Genomic DNA, 26,861 nt, shown 5'->3' with positions numbered 1-26,861 from the left:
TTATGTTGATTTAGAAGATCCTTCAGTTTGTGGATTTGAGTTGTCTTTTTGTATTCGTGCATCCACAGCTGCATTAAATGTCTTTAAAAAAAAGTCAGTTTCATGTGTGAAGTTATCTTTTAGGGTTCCGTACCTTAGTTGATAAAAACGGAACCCTTATAGGGTCACTTTGTTGTCCATCTGTTAAGATCCTGTTTTCTCAAAACCAGATAGAGGCATCAAGCTGAAATTTGTCAACTATTAAGTTCTAACATCCACTGGGGAAAAAAATTTAAGCTATTAGTCAGTGAAATCAAAAGATACAGTCATTTATATCACCTAGTCTGATACTTGGAAACTTGATCATCAAAACTTAAGATGAACTATCTGTGTACATAATTAACACCCACCCTATTCACAACATTTAGCAGAATGTGACCTCCACCTGTTCCCACTTTTAAAGGCATTCGTCGTTGGAAAACATTCTGAATCCAGTGGAAAAGACTTGTATGTATTTGTATTGAACACTGAATCACCATAGTATTCATCTTGGTGATTGTGGATGTTGCTTACATAGCAACATAGTGATTGATCATTGTACCATCCTCTTGTGTGTGACATATTAATGGATTTGAAGTTCACCCCTCATGCTTTATATGAATATGAATATGTGCCTGTAGCGGGTGTAATTTTGAGATGATAGGTTTGTATTTTTTATGATGATTGACTTAAAAAAAGATCTCCACTGGTTTTTGTGAGTGTAATATTTTTCTGCAATAATATTGTTATACTGTGGCATGAAATGTTTTGAGAAAACACCACCACTGTATTTCACTCTGAACTTCCATTTGTACAGCATTTGAATTGAGTGAGGAACTACAGAGCATAAAAAACTGATCTGTGTGGAACAGGATTACAATCCCTATTTGGCCAATGGAAAATAGGTCTCCCACATCTGCACATCTGATGACTGTCAGGATGGAGTCTTTATTAAGGAGTGGCCTAATACTTCTCCACTCCTTGTAGAACTGGATTGGTGCTCCATCTATAATGAATTTTTTGCTGTTTGAACATTAAACCCCAGTTATACTCTTCTGATGCAAGCCATCCTAATATAGTGTATATAACAGTTTCTCATGCTTCAACAGTCATTGACATTTATTTGTCTGCTGTGTTCATTGGATACCATGATATAACTGGTAAAGAAATTGACTACACAAACCATTTTGTGGCTTCAAACTGGATGTATTTCATTTTGTTGTAAATTGGATTCATTCTCTTCCATCATGTTGATAATAATTATTTTTGTTAATTTTTTCATATTTTTTAAAATAATGCAAACAGTTTAGAAGCATACAAATATTTGTACAATTGCGTTTACACAGCAGACTGTAAACAATAAAACAAAAAATCTCTTATTGCAGCATGTGGAAGTTGAGCAGAAGAAATCGTCAGGAGGTAGAGGAGATTCACGTGGTGATCTGCTTGACCAAATAAGACAAGGCGTTGAGCTAAAATCTGTGAGTAAATGAGTATTTTCCAGTAAGATATAGCAAAAGACAATTTCTATTACAATTACAAAGTTAATCTTAAGTTTTGTTCTTTCATTTTATATTTCTGTGAACATTAAGCAAATAAGCAAAAGGAGTCTATGCATTTGAAGAAAGGCCAATAAGATTATTTGTTAGAAGTTGTGAAGTGTTATCATTGGAGAAGTGTTAGGTGATTATTGGTGGAAAAGAGTGTAGGTTGTTTCAAAGGAGGCATCAGTATCAGTCAACTACACCAATTAAAATTCTTTCTTTCCTTTTTTTGTTGTAAATCAGAGATGTTTATTAGAATAATAATCCACTGATAACTGTGGGTTTTGAGGGGTGCTAATTGTAGTCTCTCTGGATAAAGAATGCCAGAGAGGCTCAGTTGAGGTGGTGCAATACGCAATATACAGTGAAAACTCAAATCCCTATTTGGCCATCCAGATTTTGTATTTACATGGTTTCCTGAAATATCATAAGACAGTTATAGATATGTTTATATTTAAAAGGACATAATCTATTTTCTTCAGTATCTTCCCCAAATTCGATCTTGTACTCCTGCTCTAATGACCTCATTCGTAATTGGAGGTTACACCTTAATATTCCTTTTTTCCATCCAGGGATGAAGATATTGAGGACAGACTGTTGTTAAAAAAGTTTTATAAAAATTTAATGAATTAGACTGAGGAAAGTCAACTACTTTTCACTAGCATACTGATGATTTGATGCATACGTACACCTGACAACTCAGAATTAACTTTTAGCTCGCACTGGGCTACTGCTATTTTTCCAGTTTAAGCATGCACTCTCACAAAGATACAACCGTAGTGACTGCCAAACACATCACACTGTGGGCAATGTGACACTGATAGATTATGAGTGATTGCTCAGGTTAACAAGTCTGGGATGTTTTATTTATTTATTTATTGTTCCGTGGGACCAAATTAAGGAGAAGTCTCCATGGTCATGGAACGAGTCAATACTTGAAATTATAACATGATATTAGAAACAGATAAAATGAAATATAAAAAAACACATTCAGGTGACAAGTCGTAAGTTTAAATGAAGAAAATCAACAATGTAACACTGGAATTTGCTTAATTCTTTAGCTCTTCCAGGAGCTCCTCGACAGAATAGGAGTGAGCCATGAGGAAACTCTTCAGTTTAGATTTAAAAGAGTTTGGGCTACTGCTAAGATTTTTGAGTTCTTGTGGTAGCTTATTGAAAATGGATGCAGCAGAATACTGCACTCCTTTCTGCACAAGAGCCAAGGAAGTGCATTCTACATGCAGATTTGATTTCTGCCTAGTATTAACTGAGTGAAAGCTGCTAACTCTTGGGAATAGGCTAATATTGCTAACAACAAACGACATTAAAGAAAATTTATACTGTGAGGGCAATGTCAGAATTCCCAGATTTTTGAATAGTGGTCGACAAGACGTTCTCGAACTTACACCACATATAGCTCGAACAGCCCGTTTTTGAGCCAAAAATACCATTTTTGAATCAGAATAATTACCCCAAAAAATAATACCATACGACATAAGCATATGAAAATTTGCGAAGTAGACTACTTTTCGTGTTGAAGTGTCACTTATTTCAGATACTGTTCTAATGGTAAATAAAGCAGCATTTAGCTTCTGAACAAGATCCTGGACATGGGCTTTCCACAACAGCTTACTATCTATCCGAACACCTAGGAACTTGAACTGTTCCGTCTCACTTATAATATGCCTATTCTGTCTGATCAAAATATCGGTTCTTGTTGAATTGTGAGTTAGAAACTGTAAAAACTCAGTCTTACTGTGATTTAGCATCAAATTATTTTCCACAAGCCACGAACTTATTTCATGAACTACATTATTTGTTACTGTTTCAATATTACACACAAGATCCTTCACTATCAAGCTGGTGTCATCAGCAAACAGAAATATTTTTGAATCACCTGTAATACTAGAAGGCATATCATTTATATAAATAAGAAACAGCAGTGGCCCCAGCACCGACCCTTGGGGAACGCCCCACTTAACAGTGCCCCATTGGGACTGAACATCACTACCACTCTCAATATTGCAGAGAATTACCCTCTGCTTTCTGTTCTTAAAGTAAGAGGCGAACCAATTGTAAGCTACTCCCCTTACTCCATAATGGTCCAACTTCTGCAGTAATATTTTGTGGTCAACACAGTCAAAAGCCTTCGTTAAATCAAAGAAAACACCTAGCGTTCGCAACCTTTTATTTAATCCGTCCAAAACCTCACAGAGAAAAGAGAATATAGCATTTTCAGTTGTTAAACCATTTCTAAAACCAAACTGAACATTTAACAGCAAATTATGTGAATTTAAATGCTCCAGTAACCTTGAATATACAACCTTCTCGATAACTTTAGCAAACACCGACGGCATAGAAATAGGTCTAAAATTGTCAACGTTATCAATGTCTCCCTTTTTATAAAGTGGCTTCACTACCGAGTACTTTAATCGGTCAGGAAACCGACCACTCCTAAAGGAAAAGTTACAGATATGGCTGAGAACTGGGCTAACATACATAGAACAATACTTCAGTATTCTGCTAGATACCCCGTCATATCCATGAGAGTTCTTGGTCTTTAGTGATTTAATTATTAACTCAATCTCCCTCTTGTCAGTATCATGGAGGAGCATTTCAGGTAACAGTCTCGGAACACTTTTTTCTAAGAGCGCTATATGATTCCCTGTGGGGACTAGGTTTCTATTTAGTTCACCTGCTATTTTCAGAAAGTGATTATTAAATACTGTACATATATGCAACTTATCAGTAACACGGACATTCCCACTATGCACTGATTCTATATCCTCGACCTGTCTCTGCAGACCAGCAACTTCCTTTATGACTGACCATATGATTTTAATTTTATCCTGAGACTTAGCTATTCTATCTGCATACCACATACTTTTTGCCTTCCTAATAACATTTTTAAGCACCTTACAATACTGTTTGTAATGGGCTGCTGCATTTAGATTTTGACTGTTTCTAACGTTTTGATATAATTGCCACTTTGTTCTACAAGATATTCTTATCCCTCTAGTCAGCCACACAGGCTGCCTGTTTGTGCTAGTACCCTGTTTTAAACGTTCTAACGGAAAGCAACTTTCAAAGAGCATGAGAAAAGTCTTGAGAAAAGCATTATATTTATCGTCTACTGTATCAGCACTATAAACATCTTGCCACTCTTGTTCCTTGATAAGGTTTACAAAGGTCTCTACAGCAACTGGATCAGCTTTCCTGAACAGCTGATGACTATATTTAACACGTGTTGCAGCACAAAAATCTTTTAAAGTTAAAATTTGTGCATCATGATCTGAAAGGCCATTCACCTTTTTGCTAACAGAATGCCCTTCTAGTAATGAGGAATGAACAAAAATGTTGTCTATGGCTGTTCTACTGTTCCCTTGCACTCTCGTTGGAAAGAATACGGTTTGCATAACATTATATGAATTAAATAGGTCTACCAGCATCCTCTTCCTTGCACAATCACTTATACAATTAATATTGAAGTCACCACATATAACTAACTTTTTGTATTTGCTATAAAGTGAACCAAGAACCTCCTCTAGCTTTAACAAAAATGTTGTGAAATCGGAGTCTGGGGATCTATAAATAACAACAGTTAGAAGTTTAGCTCCATTAAATTTAACCACAGCTGCACAACATTCAAACACCTTTTCAGTGCAGTACTTTGAAACATCAATTGACTCAAATGGGATGCCGTTTTTCACATACATGGCTACTCCCCACACCGCAAAGAGCTCCTCGAAAAGCTGCCAGCCAACCTGTATCCTGGTAAAGGAAGCCTCTGAATTATCTCCTTATTTAAGAAGTGTTCAGATATACCAATAATTTCAGAGTCAACATCTATAAGCAGTTCACTAACTTTATCTCTAATACCTTGTATATTTTGATGAAATATACTAATTCCCTCATTACTCGGATACCTAAGCTCTGTCAAAAGTGATTCCCTTGTTAGAGAGACTTTCCTTAAGCAGGAATACCTATCAGCTGACTTCAATCTAAAAAAGGTGCAGCTCTAACACCCACTACTGCAGGAATTTTCTCATGAGTGATCCCACCAACCCCACCTATGCTGTCACCTATAAGCTTTGCCAACCTCCCCTTCCCATACCTGTTGAGGTGCAGGCCATGTCTAGTGAAACCCGTCCTGCTGATAGATTCCACCAACACCACTGAAATGTGACCCATGCTTTCTGTCATCAGCGCACCCCCAAGTCTCATGTTATTACGCCTGACGGCTGTATTAAGATGAGGCAGATCGTGACGCTGAAACAGTTCCACGAAATGCACATTCGTGTTGCCAGTCTGAGTGGCTATCTTTTCCAGGTCACCTCTATGTTATACTCCCCATCCCTACCAATACTATTACCAGCCCCACCCACAATCACTACGTGATCCTCTTTAGTAAAATCCCTACATAACGCCCCTATGTTAACAGTCACCTGAGCCAACCCTGCATTAGGCTTCACAATGCTGGTGACCTGGTACTCACTCCCCAGCACTTCCTGCAACTGCTGGCCTACACCTCTGCCATGAGAACTACCTAACAGCAGAAACTTCTTCTTCCTCTTCGACTTTGCAACTGTTCTAGGCACAGTAACTACTGAGGTCTGCTGCATACTTCCTACATCTACAGCTACTAGAGATTCCTCTCCACTAGACTCTGACAGTTGGTCATATCTATTGTAAACACCAAACTATCTGAAAATCTTCTTCTCCTAGCAGATCTCTTGCCAACAGCCAGCTCCCATTCCCCAACCCCCTTCTCCCTCCTCATCCTATCTAGCTCCTCCTGTGCGTTTTTCAACTGCACCTGAAGGGCACAGATCTTACGCTCCTGCTCCTCTATCAACTTACTCTTGCTACATAACCTGCAGTTCCAGGAGAGGATCTCACCACAATGCCCACTGGCTTCCCCACTGCATTCCCCCCCAGTGAAAATACTTCGAACAAGTCTCACACCGCAATCCACTACTCACGAACCTACGGCAAAGCCCACACTTCTCACTCATGGTAAAATTTTACTTTTTCTAAGTTCCGCTACTACAATAAGATGATGTTAAAAACCTGACTACAATAATCACAGACTTACTCTACAAGGGAAGTAACTACTATTATTAACAGTATTAATAAACAACAAATGTGAATATAACAAAAGACTAATACAGAAAGAGAATCAAACGTCTAATGACACAGTAACGAAGCTGAAAACAGTTCCCAAAAGGTTCTTCTGAAATTATTTCACCAGAAAACACCAAGAACACCGGTTGAAGACTACTAAAGTTCCTAAATAAACCACTATACACAAGCAATTAATTAGTACTTAGCTTTCGATGTGCCGCTACAGCTGCAACTGGTCAGCGCGGAATGTAAACACAGGCAAGAGGTTAAGTTGCTCGATACGAAACACTTACAAATATCAGGTCACAACACAAGAAAGGCAGAGGTGAATGAAGAAACCACTATACGTCACTTATGTAGTAAATATTATCACAAAAACTGTTAAAATATGTATCTGAAACCTAAAAATATATGAAAACTTAGAGAGCGATCTCTCACGCAGTCACTCGCTTATGACGTCACACCAAAGATGTTAACAAAGCTGTTATGGCTAATACCATAAAGTCCCATGGGGCACTGTCACCATTAGTATTTTTATTCTTCTTGAGCTAATGCATACCAGTTGTGATGTATTTCCAGTATGTGGTTGTGTTATGCAGTTATATAGTTACTTCACAGTAAGGAATGGATTAAGACTATGCCTGTTGTTTGTGGCTGCAAGGTGAAATGACCACTGTCTGGAAACAGCTACTTGGCAACTGTCATCACACTTCAGGCTACTGCTCTAAGATGGAACGACTTTGGGGCACAACTGGCAAAAGCTGCATCATCTTTGTGATTCTCTTGAAATCCCCCGGAAACACCATTGCCATTGTATCATTCAGTGTGTAACAGGTGATCGGTCTGTCTACACTTCAGGGTGAATGAGGGATAATGATGGGTTTACGTATCTCCGGGCAGAGGGCGGAAATGGGAACTGGTCACATGGCTGCCCCATACCTCTTAACCACAGGTGTAAGGTGCTACCCAGTGTTGATAAAACATCCAAGCCAGCATGGGATGCCTCACCTGTTGGGCCAGTAGCCAGTTTTATTATACAACCTTTAAATATGTGTTATTTATTGTGTAACCAAAATTTAATGGAATTCTTTTAGTACTTATCTGATGGGCTCACACTTTTTATTATTTTGAGTCAGTTGACACTTTCACACCATACAGAAAATGTTTAAGGTATTAGGAATGCAGTGATCTGTAATGCTGTTATAATTTCATGCTAAGACTGTTGACACCTAAGTGTAATTCATGGTATGTGGAATAGTGCAAAGACGTGACTGAATAGAATACTGATGATATATAAAACACTAATCTTCTTCTCTGATGCTGTATATTTTTGTAGATTTACTACTGATGATGACCATATGCAAATTGGTGGTGCTAAGAAGCAAACCACTTTCTGAATGAAAAACTTGTACTTTTTTCCGGAATTTACAGTCTGATATTCATCTAGTATGGCTTCAAGTCTCCATTGATCTTGGAGCTCTGACAGTAAGGGAAATATCACAAACATTTTGAAATTCCCTTATTTTACCTCTTAGAGTCCAGTATCAACAGTATACTGATCATCAGTACACAGAATGTTTCTATAGAACACTCATATTGTATCTCAAGCAAGGTCTTGCTAGAACAGTTCTTCATAGATCCAAGAACCAGCTGGGATATCATCTAGGAAAGTAGAGAGGTGCCTGATGTGTGTGTCATTGTATTGGTAGTACCCGTAGTGCCGATCAGTCTCTTCATACCATGGAGCATGTGATGTTTCCAGAATGAATATGATGATATCCACAAGATCTTATCAAATTTCTTCTAGATTGCTCACGCATACATACCAGTCGACAGCTGTTGTCCTGGTTTGTAGAGCAGGGTGAAATTGAGATCCTTAACCTGCAGAGGAATCCAACTTAAAACCTAAGGTTAATGTGTATTCTAAGACGAAGCAGACCATGAGATGAGACTGACCATGTGATCCTTGACATAGCAGACTAATGCTTGGGAAAGAGCAGCACTTAAGTAGTCCAATACAATACAATACAAATCAAATTAGACTGAATTGATATATACTGTGTGAAGAAGTTAGTAATTGTCTTTTGTTTGCCTGCTGTTTGCCGTTTTGCCGTTTTTTTTTTGCTGCTAAATCACGTAGTCTCTTAAGAAGTAAAACCTCGGTCGACAATGTTTCATCCAGTTGCTTTACATATTTTAAAGCAGTTTCTAAGGCCTTGTGTCCTTGGTTGTGAGAAATCTTGGGCGCACTTTCCTCCACTACATCCACTTCTTCGTCGTCTTCTTTTTTGTTTACCATGTTGCAGTTGTGTTTGCTCCAACACTCAATCAAGATTGGGCCACATCATAAACTACGTCTTTCAAATTAATACGGCGCAACTGCTCTAGCATGTCTTCTCCCTTGTCCATAGCATTAAAGAGGAAAGCAAGTTTCTGCAGTAGTTCCTCTTCAGTGTCTCTAAGGTCCGTTGGTCCATAGGCTGACATAAGGATGTGACATTTGGAGGCAAAAACATGGCCTTTATATCTTGATCTTGAAATTCATCTTCATTAGGATGACAATTGGTATTGTCTAGAAGCAATAGTGCTTTGCGGGGCAAGTTGTTGGCTTTCAAAAACTTTTCAGTTGGTGCCACGAGCTCATTAAAAAACCATTCTTTAAAAATGTCTGAGCTCATCCAAGCATTTTTTTTTTAATGTAATATTTCACCAGTAAAGCATTTTTAGATACATTTTTAAATGCTCTCGGTTTTTTTGGCTTACCTATCATAGACAGTTTCATTTTCAAATTTGCTGTGGCGTTACTGCATGCAAGAATTGTCACTCTTTCTTTGCTACATTTGTAGCCTGGCACTGCCTTTTCAGCCTTTGACGTTAATGTTTTTTCCGGTAACATTTTGTAATTGAGACCAGTCTCATCGCAGTTCAAAATTTGATCACCTGTTTTCCTTGTCCAATACATTGTGAAGTTTATTCCTAAACAATTGAACAGATTCAAAATTTGCTGAAAGCTTTTCACCACAGACATTAAGTTGCTGAATTCCGTATCTTTTCTTCCATCTACCGAGCCAGCCTACACTAGCTGTAAAATCAGGTTCACCTTCGTTTAGTTTGTTACGAAACTTTAAGGCTTTTTCCTGCAAAATAGGCCCTGACATGGGTAAACCTTTATCTCTGTTGAGTAAACCATAGGAACAAAGCTTCACTTACTTTTTCATAATCACATTTTTTCATGGTTTTCCAATCTTCCAAAACAGCCGAGGTTGCTCACTGAGAACACCACTTCTCAATTTCATTGCAGTTGCTTTTCCAGTCTCCAGCTGTTGTTATCCCGATGTTATAATCTTGTGCCACTTTTAATAAAGTTTCACCATTGTCTATTCTTTTTAAAGCTTTAAGTTTTTCTTCCATTGAAACAACCACTTTTTTCCATTTTGAAGCCATCACCACAAATTTTTACAATAAACAAAGTGCAACACGTCCACTCCACTACAGATCTAAGTTAGCACTGAGGAGTGAGGAGTAGCAGACGGCGACAATGAACTGAGTATCAACAAACGACACGTTAGTCACTGACTTGTCGTTGGCTGGCACACGTCCGGTGTGGAGAAAAGGTCGGATAACATAGAAGGTCAGATAACCGAAGATTGGATAATCGAGACTCTACTGTACTTGTACAATCTTGGATGTCCAGACATAAAATAGAAAGTTTTCACATATTCTTTGACTGTAGTTTGTGAATGTTAAGCATGTGCCAAGTCTTTTGCAAGAGTGTTTATAGGAATTTAAAAGGGTAAAGCCACATATTGACGCAATAGATACCTCAAACTAGAAAGTATGATGTATTATCTCAATATCAGTTACCAATTTAGAAGTAAAATTTTAATAAAGCACACATCCTGCAGTCTCTACTTCTTGATTCACACACACATGCACACTATGACGTGAAAGGTATTCATTTACCCAACACCTGTCCTTTTGTCTTTGTTGCAAAATAATACCAATGTGGTGCAATTGTTTTTAACAAAGCAGTCATTTTGAACTCTGTAATTAACTGTGCATGCTTTTGTCAACATGTGAATGAAGTGTTGCATGCACATGACATGTTCTCAATATGTGCCTCTTTTTGTGTATGAGGCAAGGACCAACACGTGACAACTGGGAGCAAGCTGCACAGATGCAAATCCACCTTTAGGAAAGTGCAGAATGTTAAGAACTTTTGGCAGATATTTTTTGTACTGTCAGGGATGCAAATTATAACACACAGACTATCCTGAAGAGAAAGTAACTTCTTGAACTACTTTGGAACAAGCATGTGATTTACTTGGAAAAGGTTACTGTATATATGTTAACAACCACAGTATTTGCCCGAGTATAAGACGACCCTGATTATAAGACGGTCCCCTTTTCTTCAAGAGGCTTCTTGAGAAAAATTTATTTTCAACATATTCTGACTAATCAAAACTACAAACTGCTTTATTGACATGCAGTATCTGCCTAAAAAGCTAAACATTATACGTGTCATAAATTTATGTTGTTTATTGATTGTCTACACTTTGATAATACAAGCAGAAATAAAATAAATGAAAATGAATGGCTTACATTAAATTGTGATCCATTTTCTTTTCTATGTTTTTCGCTTGCTAGCCCTGTTGTCTGTGGTGTCATTATTTTTGATCAAAATTCATTGTCACAAATATTTGATTGTTTCAATTTTTGAGGCTGTGGTTACCGTGGGACCTGAGAAAAAACAGTGAAACCCCACTTTTACACTTATCAAGGGCCTTAAAAATGGTGTAAAATGTGGGAAATAATGTTTTTAAGCTGTAAAAGTTATGTATAGGATACACCCTTGCATTTTCGCACGTTGTGTGATATAAGTACGTAACAGCCTTCAAAAGACTTGTCAGGAACTTATTATCTAATAAAGGTTTATTATCTAATAAAAACCGCTGATGTAACTGGAACTGATAACTTTCTGGAAAGTATGAACATTTGACTCAATTTCATATGTCATAATAGATGTTTTGAAAGCCTGCTGCTGTCATTCAATATTTAAATAATGAAATACTGCACTAGTTACGTATTTTTTCATGCTTTGCATTGTCAAGTGAAAATATTGTAGAGGGTGCAAATTAAAATTGTGAACATAGGAAATTTGACGGGAACAATAAAAAATGTCATAAACAGCGGGAAAATGTTAATTCCGGGAATGTAGAAGTGGGGTTATACTGTAGCTGTTATAATCCAAATGCATATCGACTTTAGCTTTTATTCTGAATTGAGAATGTTATAATGTCTCTTGCTTACAAATGTATAATTTGCCCACCACTATCTCATTGGTTGTGTAGAACCAGAAGCTTTCACATCCCTTTTCATTCCTGTCATACGTCTTGGTGAGTGTCAAGACCAATGCACCATGAAACACGTAAGTTACGCCACTGGCTCCTATCTAGACTATTATCATCTCCACAGAAATGAATACTGTTTTTGAGTAATTGTCTAGTTTTAAAGTAATTCAATTCCGAATACAAATGGATTCAGGTAAATTGCAGTCAAATGTGGTAGAAGTTCCTAAGAAGCCACAGTGTGCAGTATAGATTTCCATGGTTGGCAACAGGATGTAATTTTCTGCCTGCTCACTAAAAAAAAAAAAAAAAAAAAAAAGTAGTAGTTCAAATGGCTCTGAGCACTATGGGACTTGACTTCTGAGGTCATCAGTCCCCTAGAACTTAGAACTACTTAAACCTAACTAACCTAAGGACATCACACACACCCATGCCCGAGGCAGGATTCGAACCTGCGACCGTAGCAGTCGTGCGGTTCCTGACTGTAGCACCTAGAACCGCTCGACCACCCCGGCTGGCTTGCTCACTACACCCCTCCTTGCAATCGTCAAGTTCTCAGCCAAGCAAATATCACTGTTTCCCCTCCAACTCTTCCATAATACTGTGCTTAAGCAACTGTGAAACACGGATTGCAATATCTTCTCAGGTACAAGTCATATATTACAACAGTAACTAATAAATAACTAAAAGATCGCAATCACGATTCAATCCAATTCTTGAGCTTCCGCTCATCCCTTGATCTACTGACATCTGTTGGTACTATCCCCACGATGGTCTTGCTGCTGTAATTTTTTCACAACAATTATTATAGTTAGATTAATATGATTAATTTCATGTGTTAGGCATTTAATTCTGGATTGACTTTCCTCCTTGTTTCATCTGAATGTCACTATCATGTTCTAAAGCTGATTAAAAGCTGATAAAATTTTTACCTTGTATTCTATTATGTGAACAGCAACTGAATTTCTCATTTGCAACACGCTTAGTAAATCATTACAGTTTCTCATAGCCAAGTAAAATATTGATCTCCGTTCAGAATCAAGTAATGTTCTTTGAAGGACAACATTTCTGCTTTTTAATATTACCTTTACTTAAAAAGCAGGATTAATGTTTGTACACAGTATTCATACCTGTATGAGAACTTTTATTGCAAACCTGTTTGAGTACAACAAGAGTTTGTAAGGTGATAGAATTTAGTGCTATTTTCTTCTGCGTTTCACAAAATTGTCAGTTTTTAAGCAGAGCAATAGGTTGTTGTAGTGGCTAGTTCGTAATTTCTTGCATATCCTTCCTCTAGTGCCATGTGAGTCGAATGTCATGTGAGTGAGCAACTTCAGTACTGTATCGAGCACTGAGACATACTGGGAAATGTTGAGCATCTTTGAACGTGAATATCATTGACCCAGCCTGCCCTTCCGAATTCTTTAGAATAAATCTGCACATGACCTCAATTGCCAGAACTTCATTTGTAAATGTAAGGTGACCCCTATATAGTCTACTAAAACAATGTAAAAATGTTAACCTCAGCAGCAATAGTTTAATCTGCAAATATAAGATGGCCCTGTATTTTTTGAATGACAAATTAGGGAAAAAGCCTCATCATGTAATCAGATAAATACAGCAATACAGAGTATAAATTTGATCAACAAACAACCTAGGAAAAATACAGGTACTTATGTTGTTGTAACAATGTGGAAGGAAGGAACGAAGAAAGAAGGAAAGATAGAAAGAAAGTAGGAAGTGCATTAGTTTCATAAGATATTGAAAGCAGAAGATGAGACTGTATACTGTAGTAAACAACTAAACTAAACTAAACTCCACCTAAACAGACCACGAAGGCCTAACGGTACCAGCCAGCCACCACGTCATCCTCAGCCCACAGGTGTCAGTCGATGGGTTTATGGAGGGACATGTGATCAGCAAACCACTCTCCCAACTGTGTGTCAATTTATGAGACCGATATACAATAGTGTACAGAAACAGATAGATACTGATGGCATGAAAGGGCAAAAGCTGTGTCATAGTCTTCTGCAGATTACATAATAATTCATTTGTAAAAGTAAGATGGGAGAATTGGGTCATGTAAAAGTAATGTGTTGTCATAAATTACATCAAGAATCCAGATGGTCTGTGTAGAAGTGATTCTCACTGAGTTATCAAATGTTCAGAGCAGACTGAACAAACAGTCTCACAAGTTTGTTCACATTTTATTAGATATTTCAATTAATATTTTCTGTATTTAAAAAAAAGTGACGAAAGTTGACATGAATGCATCATTAATTTCTGTAAACTGCTGGCTTTATCATATCATTTCGATGCCAAGTTCCATCACCAAACACCACTCATTTAAAGTTTAGGTGTAATTTGGTGGCTAACTGCTGGCACAAGGTGGCTCAGTGGTGCATTAATTGCGTAATCATTTCCATCCATGTGAATGTAGTAATGTATTAACTTGGATTTATTTATTCTAAAAGGTTCAAAATAACTTTTGTTATTCCGAATTGGCAATGCACGTGAACTAGAAAGTATGGTAGGATTTTCCAGTTTTTTTGTAAGAAATCCATCCAACCTTTTCAAATGTATACAGTACGTCATTGATGCAGGAAGTGACAGAGGATACTGCGCATTATTAGTTCCAGTATTTGATTTCCAGATGAAGTAAAGTTTTAAGTTTAAATATTTTCTAATATTACACCAGTGTAAATCCATTCTACCCATGGGCAATGGGTTTAATGCTATTTATCATACTACACATGAACACAGTAGATTTACTTTCAGTGAAATAATTTTTCACTTTAAAAAAAAATTACATCAGTTGAATTTCCTGAGACTTGTGAATTATAAAATCGAAGTAGCAGTATATTGGTTGATTCTTGCAAAGAAAAAACCAGTAACTAGTCAGTGTAAATACACAAATAGTGCCATTACCGGTTTTGAACCAAAAGTTCATCTTCACATGGCTGTTCACATGTAGATTACATTAAAAGCACGAACATTTCTCAGCACCTGGTTTGGTAAGCTTAAGACTATTTTGTCGAAAATTTGCATTTCAAGTCCTTGAGTATGTACAAAGCACATGTTGATTCTTGCAAAGAAGAAAACAATATCTGCACTATTTGCATAGTAACTTTGGCTGGTTGCTGTTTACTTCTTTGTAAGAATTAATTTATATTTTGTACACAGCAATGATTGCAAAATGTCAGTTTTTGGCAAATTGCCTGGAAGTTGCAATTATTTGGAAGTATTATTTTGTCATTTTTCTACCACTGCTTGGTATTGTGATGGCTCCAACCATGTGTCCTTTCAGTCTGTTTAGCAGTTTCATTTCTGCTTTTCCTCTCTTCACTAATATTTATTCATCTACTGGTGCTTTTTTATATAAGCATAACTCAGTCTTATTTTTCTAAACAGTAGTTTCTCTACTGTTATATTAAGTGATATAGGTCTGGAAACATGTCAACTGAAAGATCTCAGCGAAAATAGTTACATGCAGCCAGTAGATAACACTCCTCAAGATATCAGTCGAGACAACAACGCTACTAACATAATGAAGAACAAGTGAAAATGTGCAGCACCAAATGCATTGTCAGCCCTCCATACGTTTCGTTAACAGGGGCAGGGTGGGAGGCAAGAGCTTGGAATATCGGAATATATGTTTTCTTGTGCTTTATGTTTGCATATTGAAGATCTAACATTTTCTCTAAAAAAGCTCCTATGAATGTGTCCAGAAATGGATGGTCTGCGTGCAATGACAACAAATCATTCCAGAACACAGTCCAGAACTGCAATGCAGCCACATCACTACAGGCATTCAGAGTGGCCTACGTGGGATTGCAGATGATAAGGACAGTAGCAGTTGTGATGCAGGATACGTGTAATTGTACTTTGGTTTATACCATGTTGGTTGGGCACGTGCCTGGAGCTTGTACTAGGGTTCATCTAAATATCCTGTAGAACCTGATCCTCCAAATCTCGTGTAAACACAGTCCGCCACCTCCGTGGATCTGTCCAAAAGTACCCATGATCTCACAAACTCACAAAAAGAGCTTTAAATGTTGTGTGATGTGGTTGGTGTGTGTGTATGTGTGTGTGTGTGTGTGTGTGTGTGTGTGTGTGTGTGTATATACATACTTGCCGTTTTGGTATAACTGTGCTACCTCTCGACCATTTACATTTGCTTGGCCATACACAAACACAATCTCGGCTTGTTCCTAACATCAATATCAGGCCATTCTGCTACGTAGAGTATGCTGCATCAATCACAAAGCTACAACATGGAAGAAACACATGGCATGTGGACAGAGGAACTGTCATTAATCAGTGCCATCTACCATGGCAACAATGCATTTCTGTACACATGATCATATTTTCTTCCACTTCCAGTCATGAATCCATCCCTGAAATTTCTCGGTTTTATTATACACTCCTGGAAATGGAAAAAAGAACACATTGACACCGGTGTGTCAGACCCAGCATACTTGCTACGGACACTGCGAGAGGGCTGTACAAGCAATGATCACACGCACGGCACAGCGGACACACCAGGAACCGCGGTGTTGGCCGTCGAATGGCGCTAGCTGCGCAGCATTTGTGCACCGCCGCCGTCAGTGTCAGCCAGTTTGCCGTGGCATACGGAGCTCCATCGCAGTCTTTAACACTGGTAGCATGCCGCGACAGCGTGGACGTGAACCGTATGTGCAGTTGACGGACATTGAGCGAGGGCGTATAGTGGGCATGCAGGAGGCCGGGTGGACGTACCACCGAATTGCTCAACACGTGGTGCGTGAGGTCTCCACAGTACATCGATGTTGTCGCCAGTGGTCGGTTGAAGGTGCACGTGCCCGTCGACCTGGGACCGGACCGCAGCGACGCACGGATGCACGCCAAGACCGTAGGATCCTACGCAGTGCTGTAGGGGACCGCACCGCCACTTCCCAGCAAATTAGGGACACTGTTGCTCCTGGGGTATGGGCGAGGACCATTCGCAACCGTCTCCATGAAGCTAGGCTACGGTCCCGCACACCGTTAGGCCGTCTTCCGCTCACGCCCCAACATCGTGCAGCCCGCCTCCAGTGGTGTCGCGACAGGCGTGAATGGAGGGACGAATGGAGACGTGTCGTCTTCAGCGATGAGAGTCGCTTCTTCCTTGGTGCCAATGATGGTCGTATGCGTGTTTGGCGCTGTGCAGGTGAGCGCCACAATCAGGACTGCATACGACCGAGGCACACAGGGCCAACACCCGGCATCATGGTGTGGGGAGCGATCTCCTACACTGGCCGTACACCACTGGTGATCGTCGAGGGGACACTGAATAGTGCACGGTACATCCAAACCGTCATCGAACCCATCGTTCTACCATTCCTAGACCGGCAAGGGAACTTGCTGTTCCAACAGGACAATGCACGTCCGCATGTATCCCGTGCCACCCAACGTGCTCTAGAAGGTGTAAGTCAACTACCCTGGCCAGCAAGATCTCCGGATCTGTCCCCCATTGAGCATGTTTGGGACTGGATGAAGCGTCGTCTCACGCGGTCTGCACGTCCAGCACGAACGCTGGTCCAACTGAGGCGCCAGGTGGAAATGGCATGGCAAGCCGTTCCACAGGACTACATCCAGCATCTCTACGATCGTCTCCATGGGAGAATAGCAGCCTGCATTGCTGCGAAAGGTGGATATACACTGTACTAATGCCGACATTGTGCATGCTCTGTTGCCTGTGTCTATGTGCCTGTGGTTCTGTCAGTGTGATCATGTGATGTATCTGACCCCAGGAATGTGTCAATAAAGTTTCCCCTTCCTGGGACAATGAATTCACGCTGTTCTTATTTCAATTTCCAGGAGTGTATATATTCATCTCCCTCCCCCCCTCTCTCCCTCCATTTTTTAAAGACAAGCTAACTGATGCCACAAGGGAGTGGAAGAGTTACACAGTTTTTCACAGATTTTGTCAATATTTGAGGGAAACTGGGCAACTGCAATAGCACTTTGAATAAGGAGAGTGGACAAGAACAGCAGCAAGATCTTGTAACTTTGAAGAAAAATTACTTCATTGGGTGACTGACCAATCATCAGTTGCCCAAGAATTGAATGTTGGCAGCAGTAATGTTAGGAATGGTTACTATGACAACAATCAAATAAAGTCAGTCAAGTCTACATACTTTTCAACAAGGTAAATGATCCAATAGGAGCCTGAATCGTATTTGAATTCATTCGGGATTAAAAACCCCATCTAGAAATCTTGTTTTAAGTTTTCATAAATCATTCAACGAGAATTCCAGGGTGATTCCTTTAATGAGGACGCAGGTGATCTCCTTTGCCCATCCTTTTCAAGCCATTATTATAGCCAAGTTTATGGTGACATTGATGTTGACAGGATTTTAAACTCTTGCTTTCTTTCCATCTCTACAGGCCGCCAACAGATTAAGCATATTTCTTTGCAGATTTGATATGTAATAGCTACAGTAGTCATTATGTAGATCCCATTGCTAGTGCTGTGGTGCACCAACAACAAGGAGTTGCAGTGAACATGTGGCTAAGCATGGTGAACACTTACATAATAGACACCTATTCCTCAGTGTATTTTTATTTATACACAGTGAGAAGCAACTCTGGCAAAAGCTATTCTTGCTAGTAGTCTTGTTCAAATAATGACATGGTGGTTAGAATAGATATATTAAAACTATAATATCTGTGTAGAACTTGTTGAGGATTAAAACCCTGGTTCCGCAGTGGCTATAATTTTTTAACAAAATTTAACAATTTTCACATGCACTACAATCTTGTTTCAGCTTTTAACATTATCAAGTACTGCTTGTAATGTGAGAAATATATGTGTAACTACACAGATATAAAAAATCGTTAATTGTAATTTCACAACCATAAAAATATTTAGAGCACAAAATAAGTTTCATGCAGCAAAATTAAAGTTTACTGGCATATAGATATGTGTAAAAAACATTTCTGCACTGACCCAGTTTTCAAAAGAGTTCTGCATTCCTACGCATTAACCGACACCTTAAGATGAGAATATATTTAAGGATACTTTGTTTCACTAGTTGAAAATTAAAAATGTTGACAAAAAATTACAACCTTGGTAGAACCACAGTTTTAATTAATCTTAGTGGCTGTGGAACCCAACACAAAGAAAATGTTTCCCTATATAGAAACTTTGAATGAGCATGAGGGGGGGGGGGGGGGGGCAAATGATATGTATGTAATTGCAGTCAAGGTAGGGTTGTTTCTGTTAGAGGCTGTCTTGTTAACAACTGTTTTGCTGTGTAACTTTTGTACTAAATATTCCCATACAGGTTCCTTATCTTAATTTGCTTCTTGTATTTCTACACTGTCTCTAGAAGTTTATCGCATTATCAGGGAAACATGTGGTATATTACAGAACACTGGCTAATACCAAGCACATACCACTTTTATATGCTTCTGAACTGTGTCTGTCATAGATGCTCAGTTTGCAGTGCAATGGTACAAAAGGTGATGCCTTTGACAGAGTCCACTAAGATGAACTAGGTAAGGAGATCCACAAGCATTGTTTTGGCACCCATTAGGCAACAAGTGAAAGATGTTATCAGATGCCTGAGAACTCAAACCAAACTCAACATTCTGTATGATATCATGCATGAGCTTCTGAAAGTACAGGGCTATTACAAATGATTGAAGTGATTTCATTAATTCACTGTAGCTCCATTCATTGACATATGGTCACGACACACTACAGATACGTAGAAAAACTCATAAAGTTTTGTTCGGCTGAAGCCGCACTGCAAGTTTCTGCCGCCAGAGCGCAGTGAGACAAAATGGCGACAGGAGCCGAGAAAGCGTATGTTGTGCTTGAAAAGCACTCTCATCAGTCAGTCATAACAGTGCAACGACACTTCAGGACGAAGTTCAACAAAGATCCACCAACTGCTAACTCCATTTGGCGATGGTATGCGCAGTTTAAAGCTTCTGGATGCCTCTGTAAGGGGAAATCAACGGGTCGGCCTGCAGTGAGCGAAGAAACGGTTGAACGCGTGCGGGCAAGTTTCACGCGTAGCCCGCGGAAGTCGACGAATAAAGCAAGCAGGGAGCTAAACATACCACAGCCGACAGTTTGGAAAATCTTACGGAAAAGGCTAAAGCAGAAGCCTTACCGTTTACAATTGCTACAAGCCCTGACACCCGATGACAAAGTCAAACGCTTTGAATTTTCGGCGTGGTTGCAACAGCTCATGGAAGAGGATGCGTTCATTGCGAAACTTGTTTTCAGTGATGAAGCAACATTTTTTATTAATGGTGAAGTGAACAGACACAATGTGCCAGAACTGCGAGCTCGCATCAACGATGCTTTCGAACTCATTGATGGGGACATGCTGCGCCGAGTGTGGGAGGAACTTGATTATCAGCTTGTTATCTGCCGAATCACTGAAGGGGCACATATCGAACGTTTGTGATTGCCTAAAAAAACTTTTTGAGTTTTTGTATGTGTGTGCAAAGCATTGTGAAAATACCTGAAATAATAAAGTGATTGTAGAGCTGTGAAATCGCTTCAATCATTGTAATATCCCTGTATATCCACTCAAAAATTTCAAGCATCATAAATTGCTGGCATCTCTGGAGCTGAGCCCCCCCCCCCCCCCCCCCCCCCCCCCCCCACACACACACACACACACACACACACGCACACCAGTACAATTTTAGTGAATCCTAGCCCAAGAAGAGAAGCACCATTCCTTGAACACCTGTCTTAGAAATTCTTCTTGTTCTTTCAGTTTGTGGGTTAACAAAATTTCCAGTGTAAATCCAGTAAAAATTAGCAAATTTTAGGTGTAAGACATTAGATGAGTTCAAAAGTTTACATGCATTTTGTGATTGATGTGTGTGATATTTTTTCTTTGTATAGAATGATTTTGTTAGACATGTTGTAAACATTGTTATTAAACTTCCTAATCTCAAGGTCATGATTGAAAAAAAAAAAAAAAAAAAAAGCTATAGCGTTCACAACATTTGACAAGTATAGTTGCATTCAGGCTTAATTTTATGAGTGGTCTGTTAGTCAGTTCTAGCAGTCCAACTTGATTATACTGTTGCTACAAATTGGTCACTGTGTTATACTTTCTCCAGGGTTGCCTGAAGAAGAGACTAACTCAGCCCCTCATTTGTAGTCAGTGACAGATTTGAGTCTCCTGATAGCCATCCAATAGACATTATTTCAAGAGCCACAAGCCAGCTGCTTGAACTAACAATTGTAAACAACAGATGTGCATCTGACCATTCAGTTGTGAGCAGCCAGTGTTAAGTAGTGGTTGTGTGACTATTTTGTGAAAGCATTGTTGCAGTGGGGCAACATCTCTGTATAAAAAGTTCAAGATCTTCAACAGAATGTTTTGAAGAAGAGAAAAGTGTGTACAAAGTTTGTACTGCAAACCTTGACTCAGGGGGGTGGGGGAGAAAAAAAAGAAAATATGTTTTGATCCCTGCCACGACTTGATTGAAATGCAAAATGTGGACAATTATTTTCTGGAAAAAGTTATCACATGTGACGAGAGTTGATGTTATCGGTAGGAACCTACCACAAAATGACAGAGTGCAGAAATATACACAGAGTGCAAGTGCTCGTTGATGACATAACTGACATTAAGCCAATGTTTTGTGCAAGTTAAACAACTTCTCAAAGAGGTTCTTTTCTGAGTGTTCCCCATGATTGTATGGACATTCTATCTGTACTGATTAACATGATGTACCATGTACCACAAGGACCACTTTTACAAGTTAGTGTACAGATCTGGTTTATTTGGGAGCTATCCAATGTGATAAAGCTCCTCCACTATGTTGTAAGACGTGTAATGACTGTGTAGTCAACTTGTAATATTCTGAGACTAGAGGGGGGGGGGGGGGGGGGGGGGGGGGGGGGGGAAATGTAATGTTGGTTGATCGCAGCCAGTCTGCAAGTACATAGTCATACCGGAAACAGGTCATATGTTTCTTCAAAAGTTCATACACACATACCGTAATATCCATTATTTGCCAGACTATCACAGCTCTTTCTGGTTGTTTATTGGTATGGTTGGAATATGCAAGTAGCAGACCAGTTTGGCAGTCTCACATAACAATGGACTACAAATCAGATGAATGCTGGAATTGTTCCTATTTGCCTGTTTGTGACAAACACATTATTTTGCATTCAGATAGTCTGCTATGCTGATGTATTAACACTTTCAGGTCGCTGAACCCAGTATTTTCTGTCAACCTTCTGCTGAACCTTGCAGCTGTACTGACAGTTCATTTATTCTCTGTATCTACACCACTATTGATGTATTGTTTTGTATTGTATTGTATTGTATTGTTTTGTTTTGTTTTGTATTGTATAGTATTGTATATTTCTTGGTCCTGTGAATCTCACATTGTACAGGGATACATAGTGATGTCGGACAAGTCAAATAATTGCAATAAATTCTGAACAGAAGCTGTCGTATAGCACAGTATATAGTGATATAAGCCTAAGATAAGGAGGAAAATAGTCCACAAATGCACAAATAATGTTACACATACACAGTTCTTACTTTTGGCCTTGATTATACACACACACATTTGTATATAACAGTCCACACATACATAGAATACACAAATAAATTTATACATACACATTTCTTATTTTGGCCTTAATTGTATAAACTATTTAATTTTTTTCACATATTTACATAGTAGATAAAAATTCATCAGCACTGTAGCAGCAATTCTGTAGCAAGTAGTCACTCCCTGTTATTTTGGTTTTATGCAAGCCAGTTATTATCTTAATTCTTTTAGGTAGTGTGTTGTAGAGTTTTTTGCTGCTTGCAGAGGTCCTTTCTGTTTCAGTGTGGTATATGCAAACTGCACATGTAAATCTTGGTTATTCCTGTTGTTGTATGAATTGGTTTTGATTTTTTGGAGCAATTTTGCTGTTGTCCTCTATGATTTTCCTTATAAACATTATTGTTTCTAAGATATATAGGTATGATAATGGAAGAATATGAAGCTTTTCAAATGAAAGTTTGCATGAAGGTTGAGGTGCTGTGCCTGCCATGGCACTTTTAATTCTTTTTGTACAATGAAACAGCCTTTGCCGGGTATTGGATTTCCCCAGCAAATTAAACCCTATCTTAATTGTGACTCTGCTAGGGCATAGTACACATTTTTATGACTTGTATTGATGTGCATCCAACAAGAAATTTAATACTATAACAAATGGTATTTAGTTTACTACTTAGGTGTTCTGTATGGTTCTGCCATCTTAGGTCATCTTGGATCCAAACTTCTAGAAATTTGGTGCTGTTTACAGTTTCAAGCCTTTTGCCTAACAGTTCTATGTTTGCAGTTGGGGCTGTTTATTCTGGTCTGTGTGTTTGTTTTCTGTGTGTTTATTAAGTTGTTCATTATGAACCATTCTGATATACGTGAAGTGATCTTTTTTATTTCGTTTTGGAGCTCTTCTGGGATCTTGCATTGGATAAGAATATTTGTATCATCAGAATATTTAATGTACTTATAGTTAGGGCTGGGTGGTTCCAAGTCATTTACAAACAGCGAGAACAAGGTTGCTCCCAGTATGGAACCCTGTGGCACACAGTATTTTTCTGAAAGATAGGAAATTCAATTTTTGCCTTCTTTGTGCAAGACTTCAACCATTTGTTGTCTATTTTGTAGGTATGACTTTACCCACTCATAGGTTGGGCCTCTGACACCAACATTTTCTAGCTTTCTAAGCAATAGACTGTGGTTAATGTTGTCAAATGCTTTTGAAAGTTGTAGGAATATTGCTGCTATGTGTTCATTTTTGTATAATGTGTTCAAAGCTTCATTTAGGAAATCAGTAATACCTGTCTCGGTTGAGTTACATTTTCAGAAACCATGCTGTGTGGGTGAGAAAAGTATAATTTTTTTTTTCAATGAAAACTATGAGTCTTTTGTAAAAGTTTTTTTTCAATTACTTTAGAAAAGAGTGATAGTAGAGAGACTGGCCTATAATTTGTTTCTTCTGTTTTTTCACCTTTTTCGTACAGTGGCATCACTTGAGCTATTTTTACCTTTTCTGGGAAGATTCCCTCAGAAAGTGACCTGTTGCATATGCCAACCATGGGCCTAACTACTAAGTCTGGTATGTTGTAAGCACCAAAGGAAGATTTTGATTTTAGCTCTGCTGTTGTTTTTAGCATTTCCCATTCATCTGTTGGGTGTAGGAAGAGAGACTTATTACTAGGGATAGTTCTAATCTGACTTGCAGTGCTAGCATATTGAAAGTTTTGCTTCACCAGAATCTCAGCTGCCTTGGCAAAATTTGGGTTGAAATTATTTGCTATCTGATGGGGATCAAATATTACTAATGAGTTTTCTTTCAATTGTATGTTATGGTATTTTCTCTGTTGTACGCCTGTTTCTTGTCTTACAATGTCCCATGTGGCCTTCATTTTATTTGGTGCATTTGTTATGTAGGAACTATTTGCCATTCTTTTTGCTTCAGTTACAACTTTCGTTAAAACTCTTTGTAATTATTAAAATAGGAGGCAAATTCTGGAGATGTGGTGTGCTGTCTAGATATGTCATGAAGTAATCTGTTTTTCTTTTCTGATATTTGTATCCCTGTTGTAACCCATTTTATTTTCAAATCCCTTTTTTGTGATTGCAGAAAGCAAAGTTCAAAATAATAGCTAAAACTACTTAAGAATTTGTGGAACTTACCATTAGTATTTTTACATTCATAGAGCTCTTCCCAAGTTTCTTTACTCAGGCAGTGAAGGAAATTTTGTATGTTCTCGTCATTATACTTCGTAGATGTAGTTGTTAGCTATTTGGTCAAACAAAGCTATTTTCCTAATCATGTATTAATTTCTTGGGCTGTATTGAAGGTCTGTGTTGCATATTTCAAGGGCAGATTCATAAATATTTGATCAAGGATTGTGGATGAGGTTTTTGTGATGTGTGTTAGTGTTTCTACAGTAACCTTTAAATTGAAAGTTGCTAAGAGATTCAGTAAAACAGTTTTTTGCTGGGACTCACTTGCAAAGTCAGTATTGAAATCCCCTCATATAATTACTTTCTTGTGCAGTCTGGTGTAAGATATTTTCAAGGTTCTTTAAAATGATGTATATTCCAGTTGGTGCTCTTTATAGACAAATTATAGCTATTTTTAATTAGTGATTTCAAATTCACTTACTACCTCAGTATCTTTTTCTTTGGATAATTTTTCTAAGTGGGGTATACATTTAAAATTTATGCCATTTTTGACATAAATGCAACTACCGCCATATTTGTTCAGTTTCCTACAAAAATAGTTACTCAGTGCAAAATTTGGAATGGATACCGTATTAAGCCAATGTTGAGTAAAACATAATACGAAGGTGTTTTACATGTTAGTTTCTAACAAAATATGAGGGTTGGAATTTAAATAGTGCTAACTATTTATTCACAATCTGTACAAAGGAGTTACATGTTTGCACCTGTTACTGTCCTTCAAAGTAGTCACCAGCATTGTGCAGAACCCATTGCCAGCAATGTGGAAGGCGTAGTATACCATTAGCAGAGCCTGTTCTGTTGATTGTGCGAATGGAGCGGTCTACTGCCTGTTGAATCTCTGGAACAGTTCTGAAGCAAATGCCACGAAATAGTTTCTTCATCTTCAGAATCAAATCAAAGTCACAAGAACTTAAGTCCGGGGAGTATGGTGGATGGTACAGTACTTCCCAGTCCCATTGCCTGAGCAGAGCAGCCACAGCTGTAAGCACCCGCTCATTGTTGTGCAAAATGATGGGTGAGTTGCTCAAAATGTGTCGCCGCTTCTTTCGCAAAGCTGGTCGCAGGTGATGCTCCAAATACGAACAATATGATCTGCCATGGAGGAACGTAATGCGTTAGATAACACCATCAAAGTCATACACGAGAATCGCCATAACTTTCACCATACTGGGGCTCTGACGCACTTTTGACTTTCGCGGCTACCCATAATGAAGCCATTCGTTGGATTGGCGTTTCAATTTTGGCTCGTATGATGTGGCCCATCCAGTGTTACGATGTGGCATAAAAAAGCCACTCCTTTACGCTCATAGCACTCAAAGTGCGTCTGAGCAACGTCATAATGCATCCATTTCTGTCAGTTAATGTGGAATCCATCATGATGCAATTTTTCACATGCTCAGTCATTCCATTAGAATCCAAAGCACAGTCGTATGCGCTAATCCAGTTTTGTGGGTGAGCTCACAAATCGTATGGTGTCGATCACTGTCCACTAACCCGGCAACAGCATGCACTTCTTTTTCAGATACGCTAGGACGACCTGCCCGATGTATGTCTGCCACAGTTTGACGACCTACGTTGAAGGCTTTTACCCAATGTACCACTGTTCTGTGTGGCAATGCCAATTCCCTGCATCCCTCTTGAAGACCTTGATGACACTGTCGTTCCGTACAACCTTTGGCAGAGTCAATCTTGATTCAACTCCATTGTTCCTGTTTCAAAAACATAGTGACTTTGTTACATTAGACCCCTCGCTCACAAGTGACTGTGTTTCACTCGATTGTGCGCATGCCGGTGATGTGGGACAGGTGAGTCCATTTGCTCAGAGGTAAGGTAGGTATGTCAACAACGTGTGCTATCAGCGACAATAGTAGATTCCATTGCATAGTGTCTCCACAGCAGTGTTGCCACTATTTAAGTTCTAACCTACTTATGAAATTTATTTGTTTGTTTGTTGGATAGCGATTATACATTGTGATGAAATATCATCAGGTTTGGAGTTAAATCTAAGATCTGAAACTTACTGCCCTTAGTACTTATATTTATATTGGAATTTCTGACTGGGAGT

General features: G+C 38.7%; 1 protein-coding gene across 1 annotated transcript in view; it reads left to right on the top strand.

Annotated features, from left to right (window-relative positions):
- The window catches only part of LOC126470488 (neural Wiskott-Aldrich syndrome protein-like), a 102,065-nt gene that overhangs the window by 59,291 nt on the left and 15,913 nt on the right, over positions 1-26,861 (top strand). The window contains exon 9 of the mRNA XM_050098358.1: positions 1,404-1,499. Coding sequence (XP_049954315.1) covers positions 1,404-1,499 — 96 coding nt within the window. The remainder of the gene's footprint in view (positions 1-1,403; positions 1,500-26,861) is intronic.

The sequence above is a fragment of the Schistocerca serialis genome, chromosome 3, assembly GCF_023864345.2.
Source record: "Schistocerca serialis cubense isolate TAMUIC-IGC-003099 chromosome 3, iqSchSeri2.2, whole genome shotgun sequence".
NCBI lineage: Eukaryota > Metazoa > Arthropoda > Insecta > Orthoptera > Acrididae > Schistocerca > Schistocerca serialis.
This window is presented reverse-complemented; position numbering and strand designations above follow the sequence as displayed.